Here is a 26,802-nt window from a genome sequence, read left to right as displayed (position 1 = left end):
ATAGGTCAGTTATTCCTAGACGGAGGGAGTATAAAGTACTAAACTCTATCTTTAAATATAATTTAATTAGAAGACTATAACTTAATTGTTTCGGTTTTAAAGAACTACAATTGATTCTACGAATGTAATGAGAACAGAAGTCGAGGGCATAACTACAATTATATATATATTTATTTATTTATTTATTAAAAGTTAGAATTGATATATCAAATTTGCATCAGGGGAAAGAAAAGAAGTGAACGAAATATATCTAAAGCTGTTTTTCCATGTGATTCTTGCCCAATTTCTGGAAAATTCGCATGTGAAAGAAAAGAAGAAACGAGGGGGTGAGCTGATTATACAATGTGGTTTTAAAAACTAAACAACACAATAAAGATTAATCCAAAGGGCTAGGATTCAACCCTCTCACCTCTCACAATAAAAAGCCCTCTCACTTGATATGTCCTATATATATATATTAATAATTACTTATATATGAATACAAGCAGGTAATAAGCTGCGCCGTTAAACCTTTTTCTAAAAGTTGCGCCGTTAAACTTTTTCAAATGACAAAATAATCATCGTAAATATAACATTCATAGACCTTAAAGACATGACATTGCTATATAACATTGATTTGTCATGTTTAATTGCTTTTAAGTGAAATTAAGTTTACTTAAAGTTAAAATTGCAACTTTTGTACCTCAATAAAAGATTGACAAATGTTAACTTGTGCCCTCAAAGGCACATGTTAATGAATTTATTATAGAAATGTACGTATCAAAAATCGTGCAGTCAACTTCTAAAAAGTTAAAATATTATGTTTTTTTTCGTCCTCGTGAGCTTAGCTCAGCTGGTTGGGACATTGCATAAAATATGCAAGGTCCAGGGTTCAAACCCCGGCCACTATCAAAAAAAAATTATGTTTTTCAATGCAAAATTGTTCCTTTTGAGTTCCTTAACATGTGCCCTTAGAACACAAGTTAACATAACTCTAAAAGATTTGATTTTAGAATTAATTTTTAAAGGTAAATTTATTGTTGCGCTCATTTTATCCAAACACAAAAACTTTACATTTAACTCACACACATATATATATATATATATATATATATATATTATTTTTTTATAAAAAAATCATTCAACTAACTTTTAATCAAAATTATTTTTATAAAATTAGTTCAAACAAAATCAATTTTCATCAATGCAAAACCAAACATAAACCTACAATATCACACCATCTAGGTTACAAAAATATATTTTTTTTAATAAGAAAAAAGTTATTAAAAGAATATCTCGAACCAACCAACCCAACCCTGCCCCAATCCCCAAGTGACAGCAATTCAAAATCCAAAAAACAAGGTCATTCCAGTCATTTCCTTAATTAAATATACAACAAAACTCCCAACGCGTTTACCAAGCTCCTAAATTAAGTAATCAATCAAAATAAATACAAACACCACCAACTCTTCTTCTATAAATCTCAAGTCACATTCATCACTCATCATAAACAATCAAAAACTCTAGCATAAAAAAAAACTCTAGCCAAAGAAATTCACCTACCAAAAAAAAAAATGAGAACAAGTAACCACTTAATTGGTCTACTAAACTTCTTAACCTTTTTACTATCAATTCCAATCCTAGGAGGTGGAATATGGCTAAGCAGTAGAGCAAACAACACAGACTGTCTCAAATTTCTTCAATGGCCATTAATCATAATAGGAATTTCCATCATGGTTGTTTCATTAGCCGGTTTTGCAGGGGCGTGTTACCGTAACACTTTCTTGTTACGTTTCTACCTTGTTGTCATGTTCTTAGTCATTGGTGTGCTTATTGGATTTATAATATTTGCTTATGTTGTGACGGATAAAGGGTCTGGAAGAAGGGTTATGAATAGAGGGTATTTGGATTATTATTTGCAGGATTATTCTGGTTGGTTGGAAGAGAGAGTGGCTAGTGATGAGTATTGGGGGAAGATTAGTTCTTGTATAAGGGATTCTAAAGCTTGTAGGAAGTTGGCTAGGAATTTTAATGATGTTCCTGAGACTGCTGATATGTTCTTTCAAAGAAAACTCAATCCTGTTCAGGTATGTTCTTATATTTTATTCCATTTTTTTAGGTGTCTTGTGAATGGGTAATAATCTGGATCTATTTCTTGTTTTCATGCTTAATCAATGATATAATATTTTTTTATTTGAAAGAAAATATGGAGTTAGGAAGGTGTTTAGGAATTTTTGGGATTTTAGGAGAGTAGTTTTTCTAGGAACCAGTGTAATTAGGGTCTTTAGCATGTACCTCCGTCCCAATTTAATTGACACAATTTTGTTTTTCACGCATATTAAGAAAAATGTATAAATAAAGGGGAAAGTGAAATATATTGTATTGGGAATGATAAAAGTAGTATTATTTAGTGTTATATTGTATTGGAAATGATGAAAGTTGTATTGAAAATTGAAATGAGTCAGTTATTTTGGACACTTTTTTTTAGAAAATGGGTCAGTTATTCCGGAACGGAGGGAGTAGCAAACACTAAAAGTTACTACTTGCTACTAAATGAAATATAAGAAAATACAAATTAGAAGTCTAATGTATTTGATCTAAATTTTGTACTAAATACAGTTTACTTTTTTAAATCGTTTTAAAGGAATAGAAGTTAATTACTGTTTTAATCAATGTTGCAAAAATGATATTAGGTCGACCCGGTAAGATCTATGAATTTTGGTTTAATTGATTCACTAAGTTCAACCATGATCCATGGTTAAAATGATTGAACCATATGTTAAAATAAATTAAATAAAGAAAATTAAAAAGTAAATATTAATAAATAAATAAAATGCAAAAAATAAAAATAAAATATATTGAACTAGTTACCGTTTAAATGGTTTAACCCGACTTGATATAAGTTCAATCAAACTATAATTCAACTTCCGAGGTCAAATTAACCGATGAACTAAATTTTTGCTTCAACTAACTGAAGAGCTGATTTAATCTCATTTTTATAAGGGTAGTGTTAACTTGTGCCCTAAGGGCACAAGTTAAGAATCTAAAAGTGGAATTAAATCCTAAATTATGTCTTGGAAAGATAAGATTTTAAATTTCTAGAATGTTGAATGTGCAATTTCCAACAAAATATTTCTATCTTTGGTTTCTTAACTTGTGTCTTGAGGGCACAAGTTAACATTTCCCATTTTATAAACATAATTAATTTTAGGCTTAAATATGAAAATAATCCCTGCAAATATCTGACATTTTGGTTTTAGTCCCTGTAAAAATATTTTTTTCGTTTTAGTCCCTGCAAATTTAAAAAATTTGGTTTTGGTCCTTGGTATTTTGTTTTAGTCCTTGTAAAATTGATTCATATTTTTTTATTTTGTTTGAATTTTTTGTTACATTTAGTTTTTAAAGAAAAGTATGGGTAGTTGCTTTGGAGAGAAACAAATTGAATAGCATGAAGTGCATTTGTTTCATTAAAGAGAAATGATATTCTAACAACCATTTTTGACAACCTATGTGACAACTTTATCTCTCATACTCACATTATCTTTTGAGAAATGATATTTTGACAACCACTTTTTGACAACTTTCTCTCTCATACTCACATGATATTGTTATCCTCTCTCTTCCTTTTTCTCTCTCCATTGTTTTTGACCAATAAGAAGTGAGAAAAACAAGGTTGTCAACAAAGTTGTCATCAAATGGATGTCAAAATATCATTACTCTTATCTTTTTACTTTCTCTCTCTATTGTTTTGGTTTCCGTGTCACTATCTACTTTTCCTTTGAAAATTGATGGTTGTCACAAAAGTTGTTGATTTTTGGTTGTTAGAATATCATTGCTCGTCATTAAATTGATAGATCTGACTCTTGCAGTATGGAACCCTGCAGCATGTGGGGATGATGGGTTTTGACTCGTCAATCTCCTAAAGTTGTGGTTCTTTATTTCTCTAATTTATTGCATCCCCATGTTAACTTAACGGTGCATTAAAAAAAACGGAAAAAAAAAACGACTTTGACAAAAATGGCATACCAATAATGTTGGTTTGATAATTGAGAATTGATATTATGGTGGCATCACTGTTGATGCCAAAAGTGTCATCATCATATGTGTGATATGTCTTGCTATATACTACTCCTCCGTCCCTATATGTAAACCCCCTTTGCCTTTTTCACATTTCTTAAGAAAAATTGTTAGTGTAATTAATGTGTATATTTTGTGTGTTAATATTACCAAATTGTCCTTTGTTTTTATGTGTATTAAATTTGACTTTACATATTTCAAGACAAGTTAGTAGTATTAATTAGGGGCATGTTTAGGAAAAAATAATAAATGCATCTATTAATCTGAAAAGGAGTTTACATTTAGAAACAAATATAAAATCAAATAGGTGATTACATATAAGGACGGAGGGAGTATATGTTAATAGTTTACATCATAATGATAAAAAAGAATAATAAAAAAGAATGATATTTTTACGATGATATAATATAAGATATTATAGGACAAAGAAAGTGATGGAATGAGGTAGGGCCATATGGGACGGTGGCCACGTTTCACCCTATAATGGATTGTTAGAGCATCTCCAATGGGGGGTCCTTACTTAACAAGGACCACTCCCCGTTAAGGACCCTCCATTGGAGGAAGAAAAATTGAGTTCCCGTTAAGGAACAGGCAACTATATAAGGACCCTCTCTCTCCTGGGTAACTAACGGGTCCCACGTTTAAAAAAGTAATAAAATGTGTAATACTTGGTCCCACTTGCATAAAGAAGTAATAAAATGTGTACTACTTGGTCCCACTTGCATAAAGAAGTAATAAAATGTGTACTACTTGGTCCCACTTGTAAAAATGAGTAATAGATAAATTATTTTTCTTTAATATGTAAAGATAGTGGGACATATTTAAGTACTTTTCATTGGAGTCCTTATTAGTGTATTGCCATTGGAGTCATTGAGTCCTTAATAGGTACTTTTATTAAAAAAATTATAAATAAGTGATGTGTCACGTGGGGTTCATTTAAAGAGTCCTTGTTAAGGAACTACCATTGTGGATGCTCTTATGAGATTTGAACCTATTCATAAAACATAACTATGATTGCAAATATTTTTTTTCTATTACTTAAGATAGTAAAATTACTTTAATTTGAAACAAGAAGATATGGTGATGGAGGCATGCGATTAGTTAGAGTTTAATATTGTACAAGTAGTAGTTTTTTAAATTTGATTTGAAAATATGTGTTTACGTATGGGATTAGGAAACAAGTTTTGAAACTTGATCCCAAAGTTTTACTATTTGAGACCGAATTTTAAACTTATGAAAATTCGATGAACTTCTCTCTTTTCTAGCATTAAGTTTTATTTTAATATTCTTACAACAACAAAAAAACAATTTATTTTCATATTGCTTTTAGAAATAACACCGACCTTTTTTCTTTATTGGTGATTAACTAGTACTCCCTCCGTCCCGGTTTAACTGACCTACTTTGGTTTTTCACACAGATTAAGAAAAGTGTATAAATAAAGGGGAAAGTGGAATATATTGTATTGGGAATGATAAAAGTAGTATTATTTAGTGTTATATTGTATTGGGAATGATGAAAGTTGTATTGAAAATTGAAATGAGTCAGTTATTTTGGGACACTTTTTTTTAGAAAATGGGTCAGTTATTCCGGGACGGAGGGAGTACTATTATCAACTTTGCGTATGCAATTAGACTATTATTGACTTAATTTTAATTTTTTTGGTTTATGTATTGGCTCCATTTACACCCATCTTTATGACTTTAATTTGGTTGGCAAACATGATGTGTATATCTAACCTAAAATTTTGTCACCTTCTGCTTTTTACAAGCTCCCCCAACTCACACAAACATAAGAATGTTCTATGTCCTATATTCAAATTATATTCTGGCAGAATATCTTCTCCCTTTTTTGGTCTTGTAAAGTAGAAATACTTATGAATGGGGCCGCACGGACAAATTATAAGTTTGTTAAATTGTGAGTTTCATGGTGAGAATAATGAAAATGTACATATTATATTCATGATTTTAGTAAAAGTATTTGGTAGTTGTAACTATTTGGTAAAATTCATTTGCCTTCATACATCCTTCTAACTGAAAGTGATCAAATAATATTTTTGTTTTAGTCTGAAAAATTTGTACTAATATTTTCATCAAAGTTGTTTTTGTGATAAAAATACTTTTTTTCCAAACTAATTACTATCGAATATATACTCTAATAGTCACTTTTTTTGGACGTGTATCAATATTATATATATTTGTAATATCTAGATACGTAAATAAAACACTAAACTCTTGATTAAAAATATGGTCAATATATTTATGATTTTTTTTAGGGGATGGTCAATATATTTATGATGAAGGCACTGACTTATTATATTGGTCATAATAATGCTTTAAGTCCTTCAAAAAAATCATAATAATAATGGTTTAAGTCCTTTTTAAGGGATATCACACGTTTTTATCTTTTGCATGACTTTGAAAGTGTTCTTATCCTAAAAAGTTTTCTGCCAATTTGGTCCTTTGATTATATGAGTGGCAGGACATGTCGGCATGTAATCCATGCCACAAAACAAGGCCGCTTTTGATGGAACGCCACAACATTTTTCTATGGGGCAATTGTAGTAGTCTAATAGCGACAGGGCACGTGAGATAAAGACAAACACAAAAATCACTTTTTCCCAAAGCAATTGCAGTTTAATACTACTCCCTCCGTCCCGGAATAACTGACTCATTTTTTAAAAAAAAGTGTCTCAAAATAACTGACCCATTTCAATTTTCAATACAACTTTCATCATTCCCAATACAATATAACACTAAATAATACTACTTTTATCATTCCCAATACTATATATTCCACTTTCCCCTTTATTTATACATTTTTCTTAATATGTGTGAAAAATAAAATTGTGTCAATTAAATTGGGACGGAGGTAGTAGTATATATGTTTGTTTGTGAGAAAGGAAGGGGTTTTTTTAATGGCCTGTTTGGTTCAGCTTCTACCCAGCCAAAAGCAATTCTCTACAGTGTCAAAAGCAATTCTAGCCAAAAACAACGTGTTTGGTTTGGCTTTTCAGAATTGCTTTTATCCTCCAAAAACAATTCTCCATGAAGCTACAAATCCTAGCTTCTAGCTTTTCTAGAATCAATTATAAACAGTAAATATTATATTTTATTATTACAACCTATTATTTTCCTTTATTGCCCTTTATCAATTCTCCTTCTTTATCAATTCTCCTTTAGCTATGTCTATTTTAGTAATTATACATTCAAAAACAATTTTACATAATTGTATCCAAACATAAATCAATTCTCTCAGAATCAATTCTGTCAGAATCAATTCTATCAGAATCAATTCTGTCAGAATCAATTATATTCAAAGCTGAACCAAACACACACTAATTCGTTGTTTGATTCTAAATTTAGGAGTGGAGCAAAATTTATTATTCAACTTTGCTAACATAGTGCGACATAAGTGATACATATTTGAGTCTTTTAACCATTTGGTTTAAGATTGGATCTCTGGTCTGTATGTATATCTTCATATCACATGTAGTTATAGTTTGTATATACATGTATGTAGTTAGTAAGTTAAAGCCTATGTTAGTTAGTATTAGAACATAATAACAACAGTCCTCGTGAGCTTAGTTCAATTGGTATGAACAATGTATAAAATATGCAAGGTCCGGGGTTCAAAACCCGACCACCACAAAAAAAAAAACATAATAACAGCAAATTAAATAAGAGAAACGTCAAAAAAAATAAAAATAAGAGAACGAAAAAGAGAGACAATGAACACACGATGTTTGTTAGCACAGGTTGGTCAATTATACATACCTCTGCGACTATAGAGCATCTATAGCTCCCTTTTTATTAATGTGATGAGAATTAGGGTTTCAGTGTTACAAACAATATATATAGTACGACTACAGTTTAATTTACAATATTACCCCTGAACCGTACCTCGGGACCCCCACACCCCGTCGCCCCTTGCCTTCTTCAGTGTCTTATATATATATATATAGGGATTTGCTAGAACACACCCACTAGTTTTTATGTGGGAGTGTTTTAGCAAGCTACACCTTAGGGTGTATTTAACTACTTTTTAGTTATAACTTGCTAATACACACATTCTAAAAAATAAGTGGGTGTATCCTAGCAAATGCCTATAGGAGTTGCTAACGTACACCCACTTATTTTTTAGAAGGTGTGTTTTAGCAACATTCACCTTAAGGTGTATTTAACAACTTTTTAGTTATATATTTGCTAAAACACACCTTAATAAAAACTAGTGGGTGTATCCTAGCAAACCCCATATATATATATATATATATATATATATATATATATATATATATATATATATATATATATATATAAGGAGCCAAAAACTCTAATTACGGTTGATTAGGAAAAGAACCATACATGTTTACTGTTGTCCTTTTTTTGTTTATCTACAGTCTGGTTGCTGCAAGCCTCCAACAGATTGTGGCTATTCGTATCAAAACGAGACAGTATGGATTCAAGGAGCAGGATCACTAGTGGGAACCAACCCTGACTGCAACAAATGGAACAATGACCAACAACAACTTTGTTATGATTGTGATTCTTGCAAAGCTGGTGTACTTGGTAGTCTCAAGAAGAGTTGGAGGAAAGTCTCAGTGATCAATATTGTTGTTATGATCATCCTTGTCATTGTTTACATAGTTGCATATTATGCATATCGAAACAACAAAAAGATGGATAATGATGAACCTTATGGTGAAGCAAGGATGACAAAGTCACAACCTAGTGCTTTTCATCTTTAATTAATTAACTGTACTATGTAGCTTTAAGCTATTTATGTTAGGGTTTTGGGGATTGGCTTTGTTTTGTATCAAACCGTTGTAGTATGTATGACTTTGGATTTAATCTTGCAAGGTGAATTGTTTGAAGATACTCATTTTGTATATTTGTTGGAATTATATATGTATTGATACATCTTTGTAAATTAGAAGAAGTATCTTACATCTAATCATAATAAATGGTCGTGCTTGAATTTAAATTCGATCTTTAAAACTTTTTTTTATAGGTTTCATTCCTCAGATCTTATTTGAGGCATTGTAGACACTAAATGCGAACAACTCTTTCAATCAAAATTTGAAACTTAATTCGCCAAGTTATGAAATTCTAAGCTCTTTTGCTAGTCCTCAACCTTTGGTCAGTGTAAAAACTGGTATTTAATCTGGTTTAACTCCATGGTGGCGGCAATTCAGAATTTACTTAACAGTTAGCGGAATTAGAGAGGGTGTTATTGGATAGTAGGCTACCATATTGTCTTGCATCCTATCGATGGTAAACTTTTTGCACCCCGTTTTTCCCACTAATACTTTATATTAATATTTTCTAAGTTTTTTTTTGTGGTGTCCGGGATTTGAACCCGGACCTTGCATATATTATGCATTATCCTTATCAACTGAGTTAAGCTCACGGGGACTAATATTTTCAAAGCTGATTTTATTTTCCATTATTTCTAAAAAAAACGACTCCATTAATTGGATGCACCATTTTAAATGGACAAAATGACATTGTTTTTCTCACATTCAGAATGTTGCATCTAGGAAAAACTGTGATTTTGGCCTAACCAAAACAGTACATCTAGATGAAATCGATTTCTTAGAAATACATGGGATTTTGCCGTTAGTCTGAAGATATACATTAAGATGGATCATAAAATAAATTTTTAAAACCAAGCAAGTCTCTCTCCCTCTCTTAAAAGACTCTTTGGAAGTTTGGAAGGGAGGGGAGGAGAGAGAGAAAGAGGAAAAAATCTTTTATTTTTTTTAAGCCTCCGATTCTTTGGGGAAATGGACCATGGTAATTCGGAGTTCAGTTGGAAAGTAAACTCTAATCAAAAATTGTTTTTTAATCTCTTACTTTATTTGAAAGAGTGTTTTTGGTTAGAACATTTTAATAAAAAAAAAATATTGCACTCTAGAGTTTGGTTGGATATGGTACCATGTAACTAAAATTTAAATTTGTTCTACAAAAAAATTAAATTTATTTTAAAATAATTATATATAAAATAAAGGGTTAAATAAGTTTTTTGGTCCCTTTGCTAAAAAAAAAGTTTTTGGTCCCTATAAAAATATTAAATTTTGTGTTTTGAGCCCCTTTAAAAAAAAATTAGCAAATTTTGATCTCCAAATTTTTTTTAGCAAATGTGTATGCTTCAAGATTTTGATTTTGTTTTTTCAATAATGTTTGGTAACATTATAAAAATCTTTCTTCGAAAAGTTTAATATATTAAGAAAGGGATAGTTAAATATGAATCTTATAAATTTTTAGCGATTAAAAATTTATATTTAAAATTTTTGTGAGAGATATTGTATAATATTTTAAACTTCTCTGTTAAAAAAGTCATTTAACAAATGGATGAATTTTGACTTAAAAACAAAAACCAAAATTGACTATGGAGAACATTAGAAAGGCAAAACTTGTTGATTTGAGATTTTTACAGGGATCTTAAAATAAAATAGCATAAAATGATTGAATGATAGTAGAACAAAATTTCATGGTATCTTGGTCAAAAAAAAAAAAAAAAAAACTCCATGGTATCAATCAAGTGTCACCTAAAAAAACTGACTACTTATTATTTGCCGCAATAATTTTACACCTAACAATCAAATGGTGCAAATTGGACCACCTCCCCCCAATGAATCAAAGTTAGTAGAAGAGAGGAGAGAATCCATTGGTGTTTTGTGAAAAAGGCGATGAGAATATCTAATCTAATCTAATCTAATCCAATCCATAATAACAACAATGTCTCTCAAACTATCAACACTTTATCTCCTTGCTTACAACTCTTTTCAAGCAATTGGATGGTTCGTATCATTAATCATCATTTTGTACAATCTTCTCTCCACTTCCTCCATCACTGGAACTTATGCTTCTGCCGGCACCTTAATTAGTCAGTACTCAGTACTATATGATTATTATAATTATTATTTAGTTACTATTCACCTCACACACTCCTAATCATTAATTCAATATTTCATCGTTGAAGGCTTTCTGCAATGTGCTGCATTCTTAGAAGTTATACACGGTGCCATTGGTAGGTTTTACTGTCATTCATTCAATTACCTTCTAACTGTAGTTGAAATTTTTGTCACAAGTCTTGAAATGAATTTCAGGACTGGTGCCGAGCGGAGCGTTGCTTCCTTTGATGCAATGGGGAGGAAGGACTCACTTTGTCCTTGCCATTGTTAATGGAATTCATGAGGTTCCATTCTATTATATGGATATTGCCGTTAGTTTAGATTATTGAATTGATTGATGTTAATCTTGATGCATCTTGATGACATAGGAAATGATTATAGATTAATGTCAACATTTATATATATGATCTATATGATAGTAATTTCGAATCAGAAGTATTTATACGATAGGATGTTGTTGAATGAGTTTAACTGTTAATGTAACTCTTCTGGTGTAATTTGATCAATCCTCTAACTCGTGTCTTTGGTTGAGTGCTTTCTCCAGGTCCAGGAGTTACCTCCCGTTTTTATCACTTTTCTTGCGTGGAGTATAGGCGAGGTAATTTATTTACTTTTTATTCAATTGAATTGGTTGCAGTTCATTTATGTTTACTATGACTTATATTCAGAAATTGGTTGGTAGATGATCGAGCATAGCATTGCATAATTGAAAAACACAGCTTTGTACTCTATATCTCTAACCATTGGATAATTGAAAAACTACATCAGACACTATACTGTCGGAGACGTAGGCACAATTGGTCAAACTCCATGATCAATCGTATGTATTCCTGTCTGCGTTTTTTTGTATCTGTTATTTTAGAGTTGGACTGTTCTAACATTTTAGTTACTACCTTGACCTTGCTTTCTGTTTAAACTGTTATTAGTTATATGAATACTTAAAGCAATTTATGATAAGCAGTGTTGGAGTTAGGTACTCATATTCATCAAGGAGACAAAAAGGACATTATTTTATCATCTAGATGATATGATTTGTTTTAGCAGACTAGTAATCAGAAAATTAATTCATAATAACACGCGAGAAAAATACTGTTCTTAGCGTTCTGCGATTGATTTCTCTGTTAGTAATTTGCTTACAGATTTTTTTCCCTTTACAAACCCCTTCCCTTGTTTTAGAGAATGTCAGGTGTTTAGTTCATGTTTTGTACTATAGCCTTTTCTTTTTCTTTTTTGCTTATACCCTATGAAGCACGGATACGGACATGGACACTGATACGCCGCCACTGTTAATAATTCGAGAAAATCACATAATTCAGTGTAATTATATGTGACATGTCCGACACCACGACACGCCTAATCCGAGGAGTATCCGTGCTTCATTTATACCTAACTCATGTTTATGGTATACTATGTTTACAATCCAAATCCATAAATACTGTGTCATAGAGGAATATAACATGACTTCAATGATGATTTTGCTTCAATCTTTGGAGATGCAGATCATTAGATATTCGCATTATGCTTTCAGTTGCTTGGGAAACTGTCCTTCATGGATCACCTATATCAGGCATTTTTCTATCTTACTATTCTATATTCTCCATAGTGATGGAAAAATGAGGTTAACAAGTTAGATTAAATAATACAATATTGTTTTGAAGTATATGCTTGCCTCTTTATCTTTTGATTATTAGGTACACCGCGTTTATTGTGATTTATCCTGTGGGAGTGTTTCCTGGAGAAAGTGAGTTCATATGATTATATCTCCCTCTTATCGTTAAGTTTTGTTTATCAATGAATTTTAAATTGAGTTCTCGCTCATTTCATTCTTATGCAAGTATCATCAACATTTCATAAACTAGTGCAACTGATTAGTCGATACAATGCAGTATGGTTGATGTACCAGGCGCTTCCAATTATAAAGGAGAAGAATATCTATGCAGATTCCTTTTCAAGCCTCCCATTTAGTTATTATGATTTCCTTAAGGTAACATTTTATATGTAACTGATTAGTCATGGCAATTGTTTGTTCTTCTATAACCTCACTCTTGGAAATTGACTCATATTGCACGTAGAATTTCGTTCGATTTCCCTGTGATATAAAATGCTGTTTTGTTCCTTTCTACTCAATTATGTTTGATTTAGTTCTGATTTGTTTGACTTAGCTCTACTTGTTGTGACTTATATGCACCTATGAATTGTAGATTATTACAATTGATGCTTCATTTCTCTCGAGCAGGTCCTAATTATAGTTTATCCATTCCTCTGGTTCAAACTATACCTGCATTTGTTCAAGCAGCGGCGTTCAAAACTTTATAAACGCCGTGACAAGAAAAGAGCATAAGGAGCATTATTCTTGTTTTGTTAAAAGACTTGAAGATGACAACTTTCTGTACCATTGTTACTAGGCCAAAGTGTCCTATTAAAATCCATAAGGTAGAAATCTGTGCAGAATAATGCAGGCACTATGTTACAAATCTTCTAGCTCCTAAAATCTTAATCATTACTGACAAGAATAATTCCATTATTTCGTACAATTGTTATCCAATCAAAGGAAATATTTTAGATGCAAATAAATTTCAGAATCAGTTCTCCTGTGTCACCCCAAGCCTGTATTTGAAGAGTTTATTCCATTTTAGTATGTATGACTTCGGTTTTAATCTTGCAAGTCGAAAGGTTTGATGTATTTAGCCTCATGTTTTTGCTTTGAAGAACTACTCACTGTATTTTTGTTGGAATTAGCTTTGAGAATTAGGAGAAATACCTTATAGTTAGGGTAGCAGTGGATTTGTTTGAGGAAGTGTTCTCCCCTCTCACAAGCATAACTAATCAGCTATGCTATTTGGACATACTATTTCCGACATAGTATCTCGACACACTATACTGCTGAGTGTGGACATCGAACTCGAGGTGAGAGAAGAAGCAACTGATGCGAGAGAGTAAATAATATAGAACTCGGAAACCCTTTAAACATATGGTGTCTGTGTCCGGAAAATATTTCCCATAAACAATACTCAATGGTGGTTGCAATTTCATAGCAAACCGAACAATTTTATGTTCATATCTTACATGAGTTTATAGAGGGAAACAGGAGAGTAGATTGAAAGTTCCTCATCACACTTTCATTTTTGCTCACAAGTACCGCAAAAATACCAAAATACCCCAGCGGTGCTTGGTATTATCGTGGTGCTTGTGAACAAAAATGATAGTGAGAAGAGCAATTTTCGAGTAGATTGACTTGGGATCCTATGGCCCACAATGACAATGGGTATTCATCTTACAAGGCCCCCACTTGCTATTGGGCCATGCATGTTGTGGCATTGTAATGCTTGAAAATTGTTAAGTGTACCCCCAACAATTTTTAATTGTCAAAATACTCCTATCAAATTTTATCTCTGTTTTTTCTCTTCAAGTTTTTTGCTTTCATGTAAAGTTGCAATGACTTTTACTGCAAATAAAAAAATGAACACTATAGATAACTTTTACAACATACAATTTTGTTTAAATATACATTACGATAAAGATGACTTTTATCAGTTTACAGTGAAGAAAAATATAAACCATAAAAGTGACTTTTATGATACTGAAATGAAGATGAAATAATATTTCTTTTGTAAAAAGACTCGAAGAACAAGATCTTTCAAGTGAAGTATTTTCCTTTTATCTTGCACAAAGATTTGGATACTCTTCGATATTTCTTGAGAATTGAAGCTCCTTACTCTCTCCAAGTTACCTTCTTTCTCAATCCAAATATATTGTCGTTTGTCATCCTTAATCATATACTCGTCTCTCTAACACAACAAATAGTCCTATCGAGCATAATGTTCAACACACGTCCCCTGATGGTGTCTCTATTTTCTTGAAAGAGTATAAGTTGGCTTTCTCTTTTCTATATAAGCTAAGTATCGAGTTATGACATTCATATTCCTTCAAATGGTTTGGTCATGTTGATTTTCTTATATGAGAGGCTCATTCTTTGACCAACACCTATGTATTGTGGTAACAAGCGTGATATTCTAATCAATCGCAATGCAATTCTTTACTACCACACAAAACATGTTGATATCGGTGACAGATCCAGAAATGTTGACCTGCCGGGGGCAAGATTTTATATTATATATAATTATAGAAATTTTTTAACAATACAAAATGATATAATAATAGCATCATTATCGTAGAGCAAATTACTCGAGATTATAAACACCACCTTACTATATATTAGAAAAATTAAAGACGGGTCAACATTTACAAATTAAAATTGTTCTTTATGTGTCTTTATGTATAAAAAATTGCAAGAAATTATTCAAAATTTCATCTCAAATGCATTTACACATTTGATTTTATAAAATTCATGAACAAAACTCTCTTTTTTAATGTATAAATTTCTATTTAATTGAGGCAATCTATTATTTAAAAAAAAAAACAATGTTAACATATCAGATTTAACAAATATAACCGGAAGAGTTGTGGGGGCGGTTGCCCCAAAACTACTCTACCTAGATCCGTGGCTGGTTGATATTGATTGTCATTTCAATGGCCATAACTTTCAACATGACACTATCACAGTTTACCTTTTGTCTCTTCGTCCATATGCAAATTGCTAATTTGTTTACAAAGTGATATTCCACTCATTGTTTTATGGAGGATGTTAAGATGTATAATTTATTTATTTGACTTGTTAAGGGGTAGTTTAGTCTTTTTCTTTGTGATATATGTATATTATACACACATCCTTTACTCGGATAGTCGGATTGTATGGTTGATTAATGGTATAGACAACCTAACGGCTGTGGCTATGAAGCAAATATTGTGACAAAGAAATCGAACACAACACAAACATTGATGCATGCTATTGTCAAAAATTGAGGATATCAACACATATATTGATTACTAAATTAATTTAAAGATACTACTAGTGAAGATTTATTGTGCATCTAAAATGAACGATTTGTTTTTATAAAACAAGATATGCTATGTCTCTGTTAACTTAGTTCGGTTGTTAGGGACATTACATAATATATGTAGGGATCGGAGTTCGAACTTTAGACACGCCACTCATTCTCCTTAAAAAAGAGAATTACTAGCCACCATATTATATGACCCAAAAAAAAAAAAAAGACATGCTATTCTTTCACTTTTATTCTTTTATATCCTACCGAAAAGCAAAAAATAACGTAATCAAATACTCCCTCCGGTCATATTTATAAGAGAAATTTGGGTTGTATCTAGTTAAAAATTTAGTCCAAATACATTAACTTTTGTTGACCTAACTTTCTCTTATAAATAGGACCGGAAGGAGTATTATATCTTTAACCCCCGTTGATCATTATCCTTAAGTACTTCATAAGGTAAAGATATGTGTACATGAAAAGATGTGCATTATGGACTTTATCTTTAATGGATTGGATTTGATTTGATTTTCCTGTACATAGTGCATATAAGACCATTTACAATGGTTCAACACATTCAACACCCTTCAACACCCACTTTTTCAATTTTTAACACTCCACATCATCTTCTCTCTCTTAATTCAACACTCATTCAATTTTTACATCTCCAATGGTTTTTTCATTCAACACTCTACCCCACCACCTACACTACCCCACCACCTTTTATTTCTTATTCTTATTTATTTTTATTTTATAATTATATAAAATTACAATTATCGATTATAATTAAATTAAAATAAAGAAAAAATTAACAATTTTTTTTTTTGTAAAAACAAAATTTATTGGGATCCATTTCCCTAAAAAGAAGATTAAAACTTCACTTAGTTTGCTAATAGAAAGATAATAATAAGAAGAAGATAGTGAAAAACTTAATTTTTTTCTGTGTCCAAATCAAATAAACCAAGTCTCTATTTATAGAGAAAAAAAAAATCATGAATTTTGATATATAATTTTTTTTTAAAATTAATTTACAACGAAATAATTGAGGTCCAATTATTAAAATTATAACAATCTGGGCAACCAATCAAGCAGCTACATGTGTCCTTATAATTCCAAAATTCTTCTTCTCTCTCTGTCCTCTGTTTCCAACGCGCGCTGTCGGCTTGTTTGCCACACTCTCCAATTTCGGACCACTTAGAACGTGACACATGGCATATCGACAGCTTTCAATTGTGTTGAATGTATTCATCCTCTCTCTCATCAATGTCACATTCAGCTGCACATTAAACAGACCATTGCAAGGCATTTTCATGTTGAAATTGAGATTAAACAGACCATTGTAAATGGTCTAAGACGGAAAAAAATGGTTTGTCGAAATGAAGAAAAAAATCTTTAAGACACTTGACTAAATCGTTCAATATATGTTATGTGAGTGTCATACAGTTTTTCAAATACCGACGCATATCTAACACCGGAACATACTAAATCTCCCTACTTCATATAGCACGATGGTCTTCAATCCTATCTTATTCTCTACTGATAGCGAATAGTCAAATATTGTACATATATGAAGTACTTATCAAACAGAAGCTTGGAAATTTCGGTCAAGTCATGAGAATGTTTTTAATAACGGTCATCTTCCCACCTAGCTGAGTGCCCTGTGCCACACGACTTAGATTTTCGCTCATAATTGATCAAAGAACAACCTAATAAACTCTATCTTGAACTTAATTTTCATTTATTAAGCCTACAACTGAACGCAGACCACATTTTCATTTTTGAATTTGCTTATTAATTGAACAAGAAAGGATGAGAATGACAACATTAAGAATATACTGACACGTTATAATTTTATATATGGTACGACCATTCAACATGATTTCTAGATGCTCCTATTTGCTTACATGGCAGGACAAGTGATGATAAACAAAAGCAAGATTAGTCTCAAGTGAATGGGACCCCTTCTTCAATATGAAGTTTCAATTTTGACTGGTTAATTTCATATGCAACATTTTATTTAGAGAAAACTCAAACAATTTGATATCAAAATTCGACAATAATTTAGGGAAAACTCAAACAATTTGATATCAAAATTCCCCTTTCTTCCTCTCTCTCTTCTCTCCTTCTCAAACCTTAGTCATCACCTCTTTCTTCTTCTTCTTGTTACACGGGTGATCTATGGTCAATTTTGACCCAAAAATCACCCCTCTGAGTTGTTTTTCCTTCTATCTTAATTGAATAAGTGATTTCACATATTTTTTGTTTTCTTTCGTTTGTTTTTGTGATTTCGTAACGACTCTATTTGTTTTGATTTCCCGTCTTTGTGTGGTTTGTTTTTGATTTTCCGTCTTAGTGCGGTGTTTATTTAATTCAGGTTGAAAGATTAGCTTTGAGTAAGTGCAGATCCGATCAATGACAATGACTTTGGCGTCGTCAACGTTGCAGATCCGGAGACATGAGTATTCTGGAGACTTGAATATAGTCATATTAGTCATATTTGTAGGCATAGATACTTTGCGGTTTTATGCTATTAACATGGATAATGTGAGTTTGTTCAAAGATTCATCCTTGTTGTTTTTAGCGAATTTGGATTTGTATTGTATCGATGTACTCTATTAATTTGAATGAATGAATATCGTTTACTTTTCTCAAAAAAAAAAGTGAATGATTAATGAATATCGTCTGCATCACAACTCATTAATCGTCTAATGAACATAACAAACTAAAATTTTGAACATTATTAATTATGATACCTTGTTATATTCGTTAATCATATGTTGAATATATACCTTGTTATATTCGTTAATCATATGTTGAATATAAGTAGCCACATATTTGAACCATGTTAACAATCTAAATTGTTATTGTTGAATTTTAATGTCAATTTTGTGTCAAAGTAACACAACTCTTTTATGGAAAATGTTAACTTGTGTTCTTAGGACACTTGTTAAGAAACCAAATATAAAAATATAATCTTAAAAATTGTGAATTCAATATTATTATTTTTTGACAAAAATAAACTTTCTCATTTCATTTAAAATAGGGTTAATTATGTTTTTGGTCCCTACAAAATTGCGACCTTGTAAGTTTAGTCCTTACTTAATTTTAATAGCATTTTTAATCCCTACAAAAAATTTCTGCACTCAATATTAGTCCTTACTCAATCCAAATTTGTTTAATTTATGCTTAAACTCTTAAGTTTTTCAACAATTTTTTACAGGCGTGTTAAGAACGTTATTAAAAGGTCCTCCGAAAAAAATATCGCAAAAATTTGATTTCTACGTCCATATTTTTGTTACTTATATCTTAAACTTTTGTCGTTTTAAAAAATTCATATTTAATTTATTTCATGTTAAAAAATTATAGATTTTAGTAAATGAACCTTTCATAGTATTCTAAACTTGTATAAAAAGAATCGTTAAAAAATTTAAGAGTTTAAGGATAATTAAACAAAATTTCTTTTAGCAGGGACTAAAATTATAAGTAAATTTTTTTTTGTAGGGATTAAAAATGCTATTAAAATTAAGTAAGGACTAAATTTACAAGGTCGCAATTTCGTAGGGACCAAAAACATAATTAACCCTTTAAAATATACTATTTTGGATACAAATAGACATGTCAATTAATAAGTGGAAACTAGTTAAAGATGTGGCCGCTCTAGCAAGATTTTGAGCAACCTCATTTGTTTGTCCCTTAATAAATTCAACCTTTGAGTTTGTGAAAAAAATGAGAATGTATATTTGCATTATCTAATAATAACTCGCAAATCAGATTCATATCTGATATTGATATGGTAGCTATTAACCACTCTTTTAGAAACTGGCTCAAACGTTACACTATTGATGTGAAGCTCTTTAACCCATTTGATAGCATATAGTAAACCAAGCGCTTCTCCTTCATCTACGCTGGTCATGGGCAAGACCCACTCAGTTTTTTCCAACACCAGGGTTGTTCCTGAGATTTTAGTGGCCTAGGGCGAACATACAATTTGGGTTTTAAATAAGTGTATATAAAAAATTTAAATTTCCAAAGTTTGAAAATAATTTGCTTGAAAAGTATAATTTTTACCATGTTACCAAATTATCTAACAAAACATCAAACTTCATACAGAAAACATTGAGTTTCTTATTTAATATTCAAATGCTCATATAAAATGATTCCTACAGGCATTTCTAGACATAGAGTCACTAAAAATTGTGTCTACATCAACATGTTCTATCATTTCCATCTCAATACCTAAAATGGCTAGACCATTCAACCTTTTTTGTAACAATGGCGATATCAAGTAGTTTTTCAATAATTTTAACTTCTAAAAACTTCTTTCTACATATGCCACAATAACAGTTAAGAGAATTTCCATAAGCAATTGAAACATTCGGATAACAAATTGCAGCTTTGACAAACTCAAGAATTTCAAATGATGACATCAACATAGGGCTGGAAATGAGTCGAGCTGAGTCGAACCAGGTTCAGCTCGACTCGACTAGATAAAAATCGATAAAAATTAGATCAACTCGAAACTCGACTCGAGTTCGTCGCGATCTTTTTTTTCAGCTCGAACTCGACTCGATTCAAGCTCACGAACAACTCAGTTCGGCTCGATAGCTCGAATCAAATGAACCAAAACTAAAAAATAAAAGATTTTTTTAAATGAAAATATATGCCAAAAAAAGCCAAACACCATACCGATAAAACCATGCGATTGGTTGAGAACAAATCAATAGTATATATATAAAGTAAGGTTTTTTATGCCATGTGTCATTTTCACATTCATTCTCAATATTTTTATTATTTTTTCTATTTTTTAAAACCAATATTTTATTTAACATAAATATCTCAACAAACTTTTGATCTTATGCACTCAGTATTTTTTTATAATATTTATTGAATTTCTAATATTTTATGTAGCAGAAATATCTTAACAAACTACACATCAATCAATCAATAGTATATATCAATCAATAGTATATATATAAAGTAAGGTTTTTTATGCCACGTGTCGCTTCCACGTTTATTCTCAATATTTTTATATTTTTTTCTATATTTTATTTTACATCTTATTTGACATAAAAATCTCAGCAAACTTTTGATCTTATCCACTAAATATTTTATTTAATTTTATATTTAATTCCTAATATTTTGTGTAGCCAAAATATCTCAACAAACTATATATAATACTTTCAATACTATCCATTAAATCTTCCTTTATTTTTTTCTTTCTTTTTTTTAGGAAAAGAAGTTTCAATTAGTTTTTTTCATTGAGGAAAAAAAGGTTTCGATTTGTTTTTTTTAACTATAAATAAAGGAGAATTTTTTAATCGCGTAAACACATATTTTGAGCAGAAACTGAAACTCAAACCTTCTTTTGATCTAAGCTTTTTCTTTCTTCAGGTTTGACAAACACCTATACTATTGTTTCTTTTACTTATGCTTAGATTTTTATTTTTATATATAATATGAGAGGGAACTAACACCTACGAGTGAGTTTACCGATTGTTTTTTTTTCTTTTTTTTCTTTCAGGTCCTTGAACTATTGTTGCTGGCATCCATTACAAACACCTACAAGTTTCAGGTCCTTGAACTAACACTTGTACTATTGTTTCTGTTTCAAGTCCTTGAACTAACACCTATACTATTCTTTTTTTCCTTTTCGTTTCAACAGTAGCGTTTTAATATTATTAATCACCTATACTATTATTACCTATACTATTTTTTTCAGGTCCTTTTCGTTTTAATATTATTAATCAGTAGTGTTTTGATTTTAATAATAATATTTCAGGACCTGATATCAATCAATCAATAGTATACTAGACTTTTGACCCGTGCGTCGCACTGGTTTTCTCGACTATAATAGAGACCAATAAATAATCTTTAACCCGTAAGATCATTGATATGGTAGAAAATATTTTCTTCAAAAAAAAAAGCAAGCGGATAGGAATGAAATTGGTGTGCAATGAATTTTTTTAGATGGAATTTGTTAGGTTAAATAATTGCAAACCTAATAAAGCAAATGAGCGGGGAAAAATTAGGCTAAGTTGCTGACGTAACAAAATTAATAAATAAGGATGTAAAAAAAAGGCATGAAATTAAAAAAAATCCAAAAAAAAAAGTGTAAAATTCTTGACCAAAAAAAAAAAAGGATAAAATAGAAGGATCAAACGTGATCATTGATATGGCAGAAAATATTTTCTTCAAAAAAAAAAAGTCAAGCGGATAGGAATGAAATTGGTGTGCAATGCATTTTTTTAGATGGAATTTGTTAGGTTAAATAATTGCAAACCTAATAAAGCAAATGAGCGGGAAAAAATTAGGTTAAGTTGCTGCAGACGTAACAAAATTAATAAATAAGGATATATAAAGTAAGGTTTTTTATGTCACGTGTCACTTCCACGTTCATTCTCAATATTTTTATTATTTTTTCTATTTTTAAAAACCAATATTTTATTTAACATAAATATCTCAACAAACATTTGATCTTATGCACTCAGTATTTTTTTTTTAATTTTTATTGAATTTCTAATATTTTATGTAGCAGAAATATCTCAACAAACTACACATCAATCAATCAATCAATCAATCAATCAATAGTATATATATAAAGTAATGTTTTTTATGCCACGTGTCACTTCCACATTCATTCTCAATATTTTTATTATTTTTTCTATTTTTAAAAATCAATATTTTATTTGGTTAATTAAGTAAATGGTCCCTGTAAATATTCAAAATTTTGTTTTTAGTCCCTATAAAATAAAATCACACTTTTTAGTCCTTATAAAATTTTCCATCAACATTTTTAGTCCCTATAAAAATTTTTCATTAGCATTTTTAGTCCCTATAAAAAATTTCCATCAACATTTTTGGTCCCTAAAATGCTTAAGGAAAATGTCACAGGTACTAAAAAGTTTGATTTTATTTTATAGGGACAAAAAACAAAATTGTGAATATTTATAGGGACTAAAAACTTAATTAACCCTATTTTATTTAACATAAATATCTCAACAACATTTTGATCTTATCTACTCAATATTTTCTTTAAATTTTTATTGAATTTCTAATATTTTATGTAGCGGAAATATCTCAACAAACTACACATAATACTTTCAACAAATTGTGCATATACGATCTTATTTTATGATTAAAAGACTCCAATTTGTTTATTTGTTTTTTTGGAAAAGAAGCTTCAATTAGTTATTACTAATCTTTTAGCACTATATCATTCCATTAGTTTTTATGTTTGAGGGAAAAAAGGTTCGATTAGTTTTTTTTTGATAAAAAAAAGGTTCGATTAGTTCTTATGTTATCTTTTAGCAGCATAATCTAATGCAAATGTTAACTATATATAAATAAATTTTCGCTAATCACATATTTACATATTTTGAGCACAAGCAGAATCCCCAAACCTTCTTTTCATCTAACATTTTTCCTTCTTCAGGTTTGTCAAACACCACTTTTATTATTTCTCATACATATACTTTGATATATATATATATATATATATATATATATATATATATATATATATATATATATATTTCAATCACTTTCTTCCTTTTCAATCGATTTTTCTCTCTCATACGCATGGGTCACGAAACAAACTCATGACCACATGTTTAAAGGGACCCAAAACTCTTACCACTTGGACTAATTCATTATTGATTTTGTTACACTTTTTATTCTTGCATTGGACATTCATCTCATCATTTATATTTATTTTTATGATATTATTATAATTGTAAATAAATAAACTCAATCTAATATACTGACACGTATATTCATGCATACAAACTTATAAAACGTATTTAATATCTAACCCGAGCAACGCCGGGTCTCTAAACTAGTTTGTTCTTAAAACCAAGTATTAGGCAATGCATTGGCGAGTATTTTAGCTTTTCTTTTATAGCCAATCTAGCTCTCAATTGTTTGAAAACTTACCGATGTGGGACTATTTTCATATAATGGTTTCATGGTTTGAACTTTAAAGCATTTTTGTACATCGCTATGTTATAGTTCTAAACATTCATTTGTCACTTTTTTATTGTGAAGGCCATATCCTTTTTTACAGCAAAATTTTATGGCTCTTAATTTTTATTTTATAATAATAATATAAATATAAAACTGTTAATATATTGGTAATTGTTTTAACATCAGGGTAATGATGTAACAATGCCTAACAAAATTGAAATTTAGTTAATTTTTTCATAATATCTTCATGTTTAGGAACCTATATTTTTAATTTAGTGAGCTAATTTAAGTAGTATGATACAAGTGTATGAGTGTGTGTCTATATATATATATATATATAATCGAGTTGGCTCATGAACCAAACGAGCCGGACTATATATAGCTCAAGTCCAACTCATATATTTAACGAGCTTAATTTTTAACTCAAGTTCGACTCATTTGGTTCATGAACCGAGTTCAACGAACTAATTATCGAATCGAATCTCGAACTATTTTCGAGTTGGTTCGGTTCGTTGCCAGCCCTACATCAACATATTTGGCAAAGGCATTTGCAACACCTTCAATTCAGAGAGAAAAAAAAATCATTTGCATCAACATCTGACAAATCCTTATGAGAAAATGTAACCTTATAGGATGTGCAAGATTTTTTTTTTAATTCACCATTATCCAATTATTTCAACATTCTTGCTGTGTGGGATGATTTCTTTTGACTGAAGTGTTTGAGATGGGGGAAGGCTAGGGAATTTAACTCCCTCTATAACATCACAATAAATTATAAATGGGTCAACAAAGAACTAAGTCCATGACTAATAACAACACTTCCCTTCATAATTGAATTAATTTTTTTTAAGACTTAATGAACCCCTAATTTTTTTTTTGTTGGGCCCAAATTTTGTACATATTTTTTGGTACCTAGGACGGTCGCCCTCCTCGCCCTGCCTCCAACACGAACCTCCCTAGATCAACTCTGATGCATATACCTATAGTTCTAAGATCTTGAGAACGCAACATTCACATTACATTTGTAACACTCTGCATTTGGTTTCCTCCCTCTTTTGTTGTCAATTGGTTGCTGCTATACAACCACTATATTGCAACTTTTTTGTGCATTTGACCAACTCGATAGGAGGTTCAAGACTCTATCACACACTGCTGCTAGGGTCATAACCTTGTTCCGCCAAATAATGTAGTTTCTCTACTTTCAAATGGACAGCATAATGCATGCAAAGCTAGCTCTATTTGGTTGGTCTAAACTTTGTATGATTTTGAACACAATTGTGCTAGTATTATGTCCTGCCTGGACATTGGGTTGTATTTGCTCCCACAACCCAACATGTTGCCAACACTGCATACTACTTTAACAATTGAAGAATAGGTGTATGTTATCTTCGTTACCTGCATTGCACAAAACACAAATATTTGGAAAATTCACACCGTGATCTTGAAGCTGCACTTTAGTTGGTAAGAAATTTCTACATATCCTCCAAAGAAAAGTTTTAATTTTTGGAAGTTTCTTCCAATAATGGGGGTCCAATATTTCTCTTTGATTTATTTCTGGTTTATCCTTCTAATTCGTTTTTAATCAAAGTTTGTTCTCTCCTAAGGTCCCCTCCTAATTTTGTCATTCAGCGGGAGTCAGGTTTGTCCATTATCTAGTAATTTGTTTTCATTGTATGATGTATTGTGCGTGTAGTCTACTACTCCCTCCGTTTCAAAATGAGTGTCGCTTTAGCAAAAAAAATTGTTTCAAAATGAGTGTCGCTTTCTGTTTCCAATGCAATAATAACTTTTTCTTTTCAATTGTACCCTCCAATTAATACTCTGCACACCACTTCCAAAGTATTACTTTTAAAACTAACCAATAGTTAATAAGGATAATTTGGTAAAATAACCATTCTCTTTCTCTTAATCATTGCATTTCTTAATATGTGTGTAAACACCTAAAACGACACTCATTTTGAAACGGAGGGAGTATAGTTAAGGAGTTTTGAAAATAAAAAAAAAAGTTAGTTATGATCTATTGTGTGTATAGTCTACCATAGTTAAAGGAGTTTAGAAGAAGTAACTTGAAGTAACTTTTTTTAATATTTTACTCTTTCGTTTGATAGGTTTGAACTAAGGACCACTAACTCATTTTTTCTTAGCTCAAATCAATTGAGCTACCTAACCCCTCATGACAGAAGAAGTAATTAGTCGATAATCCCTTTGTTTATGTAGAAGTTTCATATTTAAAATATTTTTCAATTTTAAATTATTTGTCACTTTAAAAGATCAATACAACATTTATTAACTTATTTGAATAATATAAAAATTATAAATATTCAGCCGCCTTTCTTTCTCAATCAACCAAATATTCATCTCTTTCATTCTTCATCTATCGGAGGGGTTGGATTTGATTTTTTTTCTTCTGTTCCTCAAATTCACCCCTCCGTGCTGTTTTTTTTTTCTTCTTTTATATAAATAACCAGTTTTCACGTATACTTAATTTTTCTTTCTATTTTTTTAAGATTTTGTCTAATGAGTACGATATTGTTTTATTCATCGTCCCCAAGTGCAACATTGTTTGATTTCCTATCTTGTTGCAGTATTCGTTTGATTCAAATTGATATATCAATTTCGACTCATTACATACTCAATCAACGACTTAGACATCAATGACATTGATCTTGATATACTTCACAAATTTAAATAAATAAATAAATATCGTTTCTTTTAGTAGAAAAACACGTACAATCTCTTAAGTTAATATTTGATATCATAGTGAGTTTGACAAAACTATGGCGATCCAGTGTGATTGTGACAACTCGTTATGACGCAAAACATGTACTAAATTGACACTTATAAAGAGAGATAGGGTAGTGTAGACTAATTTTAATTATCTTGTGAGACCAATCCGAGACATGATGAAAAGTCAAGCTTTCAAGGAGAATGATAGTACATCACTACTATCGCATTTATTGGAGAACCCCATTGCATAAAGATCA

General features: G+C 30.6%; 2 protein-coding genes and 1 long non-coding RNA gene across 3 annotated transcripts in view; 2 read left to right on the top strand and 1 right to left on the bottom strand.

The window, feature by feature from the left end:
* Positions 1-1,485: 1,485 nt before the first annotated feature.
* LOC146930489 (tetraspanin-3-like) lies at positions 1,486-9,037 on the top strand. Its single transcript, XM_085702014.1, has 2 exons — positions 1,486-2,066; positions 8,454-9,037. The coding sequence occupies exons 1-2, from the start codon at positions 1,554-1,556 to the stop codon at positions 8,799-8,801; spliced, it is 861 nt and encodes a 286-aa protein (XP_085558140.1). The 5' UTR covers positions 1,486-1,553; the 3' UTR covers positions 8,802-9,037.
* The window catches only part of LOC146930484 (uncharacterized), a 44,386-nt gene continuing 20,954 nt past the window's right edge, over positions 3,371-26,802 (bottom strand). The window contains exon 2 of the long non-coding RNA XR_015006414.1: positions 3,371-3,485. This is a non-coding gene — a long non-coding RNA (uncharacterized LOC146930484). The remainder of the gene's footprint in view (positions 3,486-26,802) is intronic.
* On the top strand, positions 10,736-13,653 carry LOC146930488 (Protein-tyrosine phosphatase-like, PTPLA). The gene is made up of 8 exons (XM_085702015.1): positions 10,736-10,942; positions 11,039-11,086; positions 11,166-11,254; positions 11,515-11,568; positions 12,470-12,537; positions 12,662-12,711; positions 12,857-12,954; positions 13,207-13,653. Exons 1-8 carry the CDS (start codon positions 10,795-10,797, stop codon positions 13,309-13,311), a joined length of 660 nt encoding a protein of 219 aa, XP_085558141.1. The 5' UTR covers positions 10,736-10,794; the 3' UTR covers positions 13,312-13,653.

This window comes from Medicago sativa, chromosome 4, assembly GCF_051527215.1.
Source record: "Medicago sativa cultivar Bolivia chromosome 4, Bolivia_mono, whole genome shotgun sequence".
Taxonomy (NCBI): domain Eukaryota; kingdom Viridiplantae; phylum Streptophyta; class Magnoliopsida; order Fabales; family Fabaceae; genus Medicago; species Medicago sativa.
This window is presented reverse-complemented; position numbering and strand designations above follow the sequence as displayed.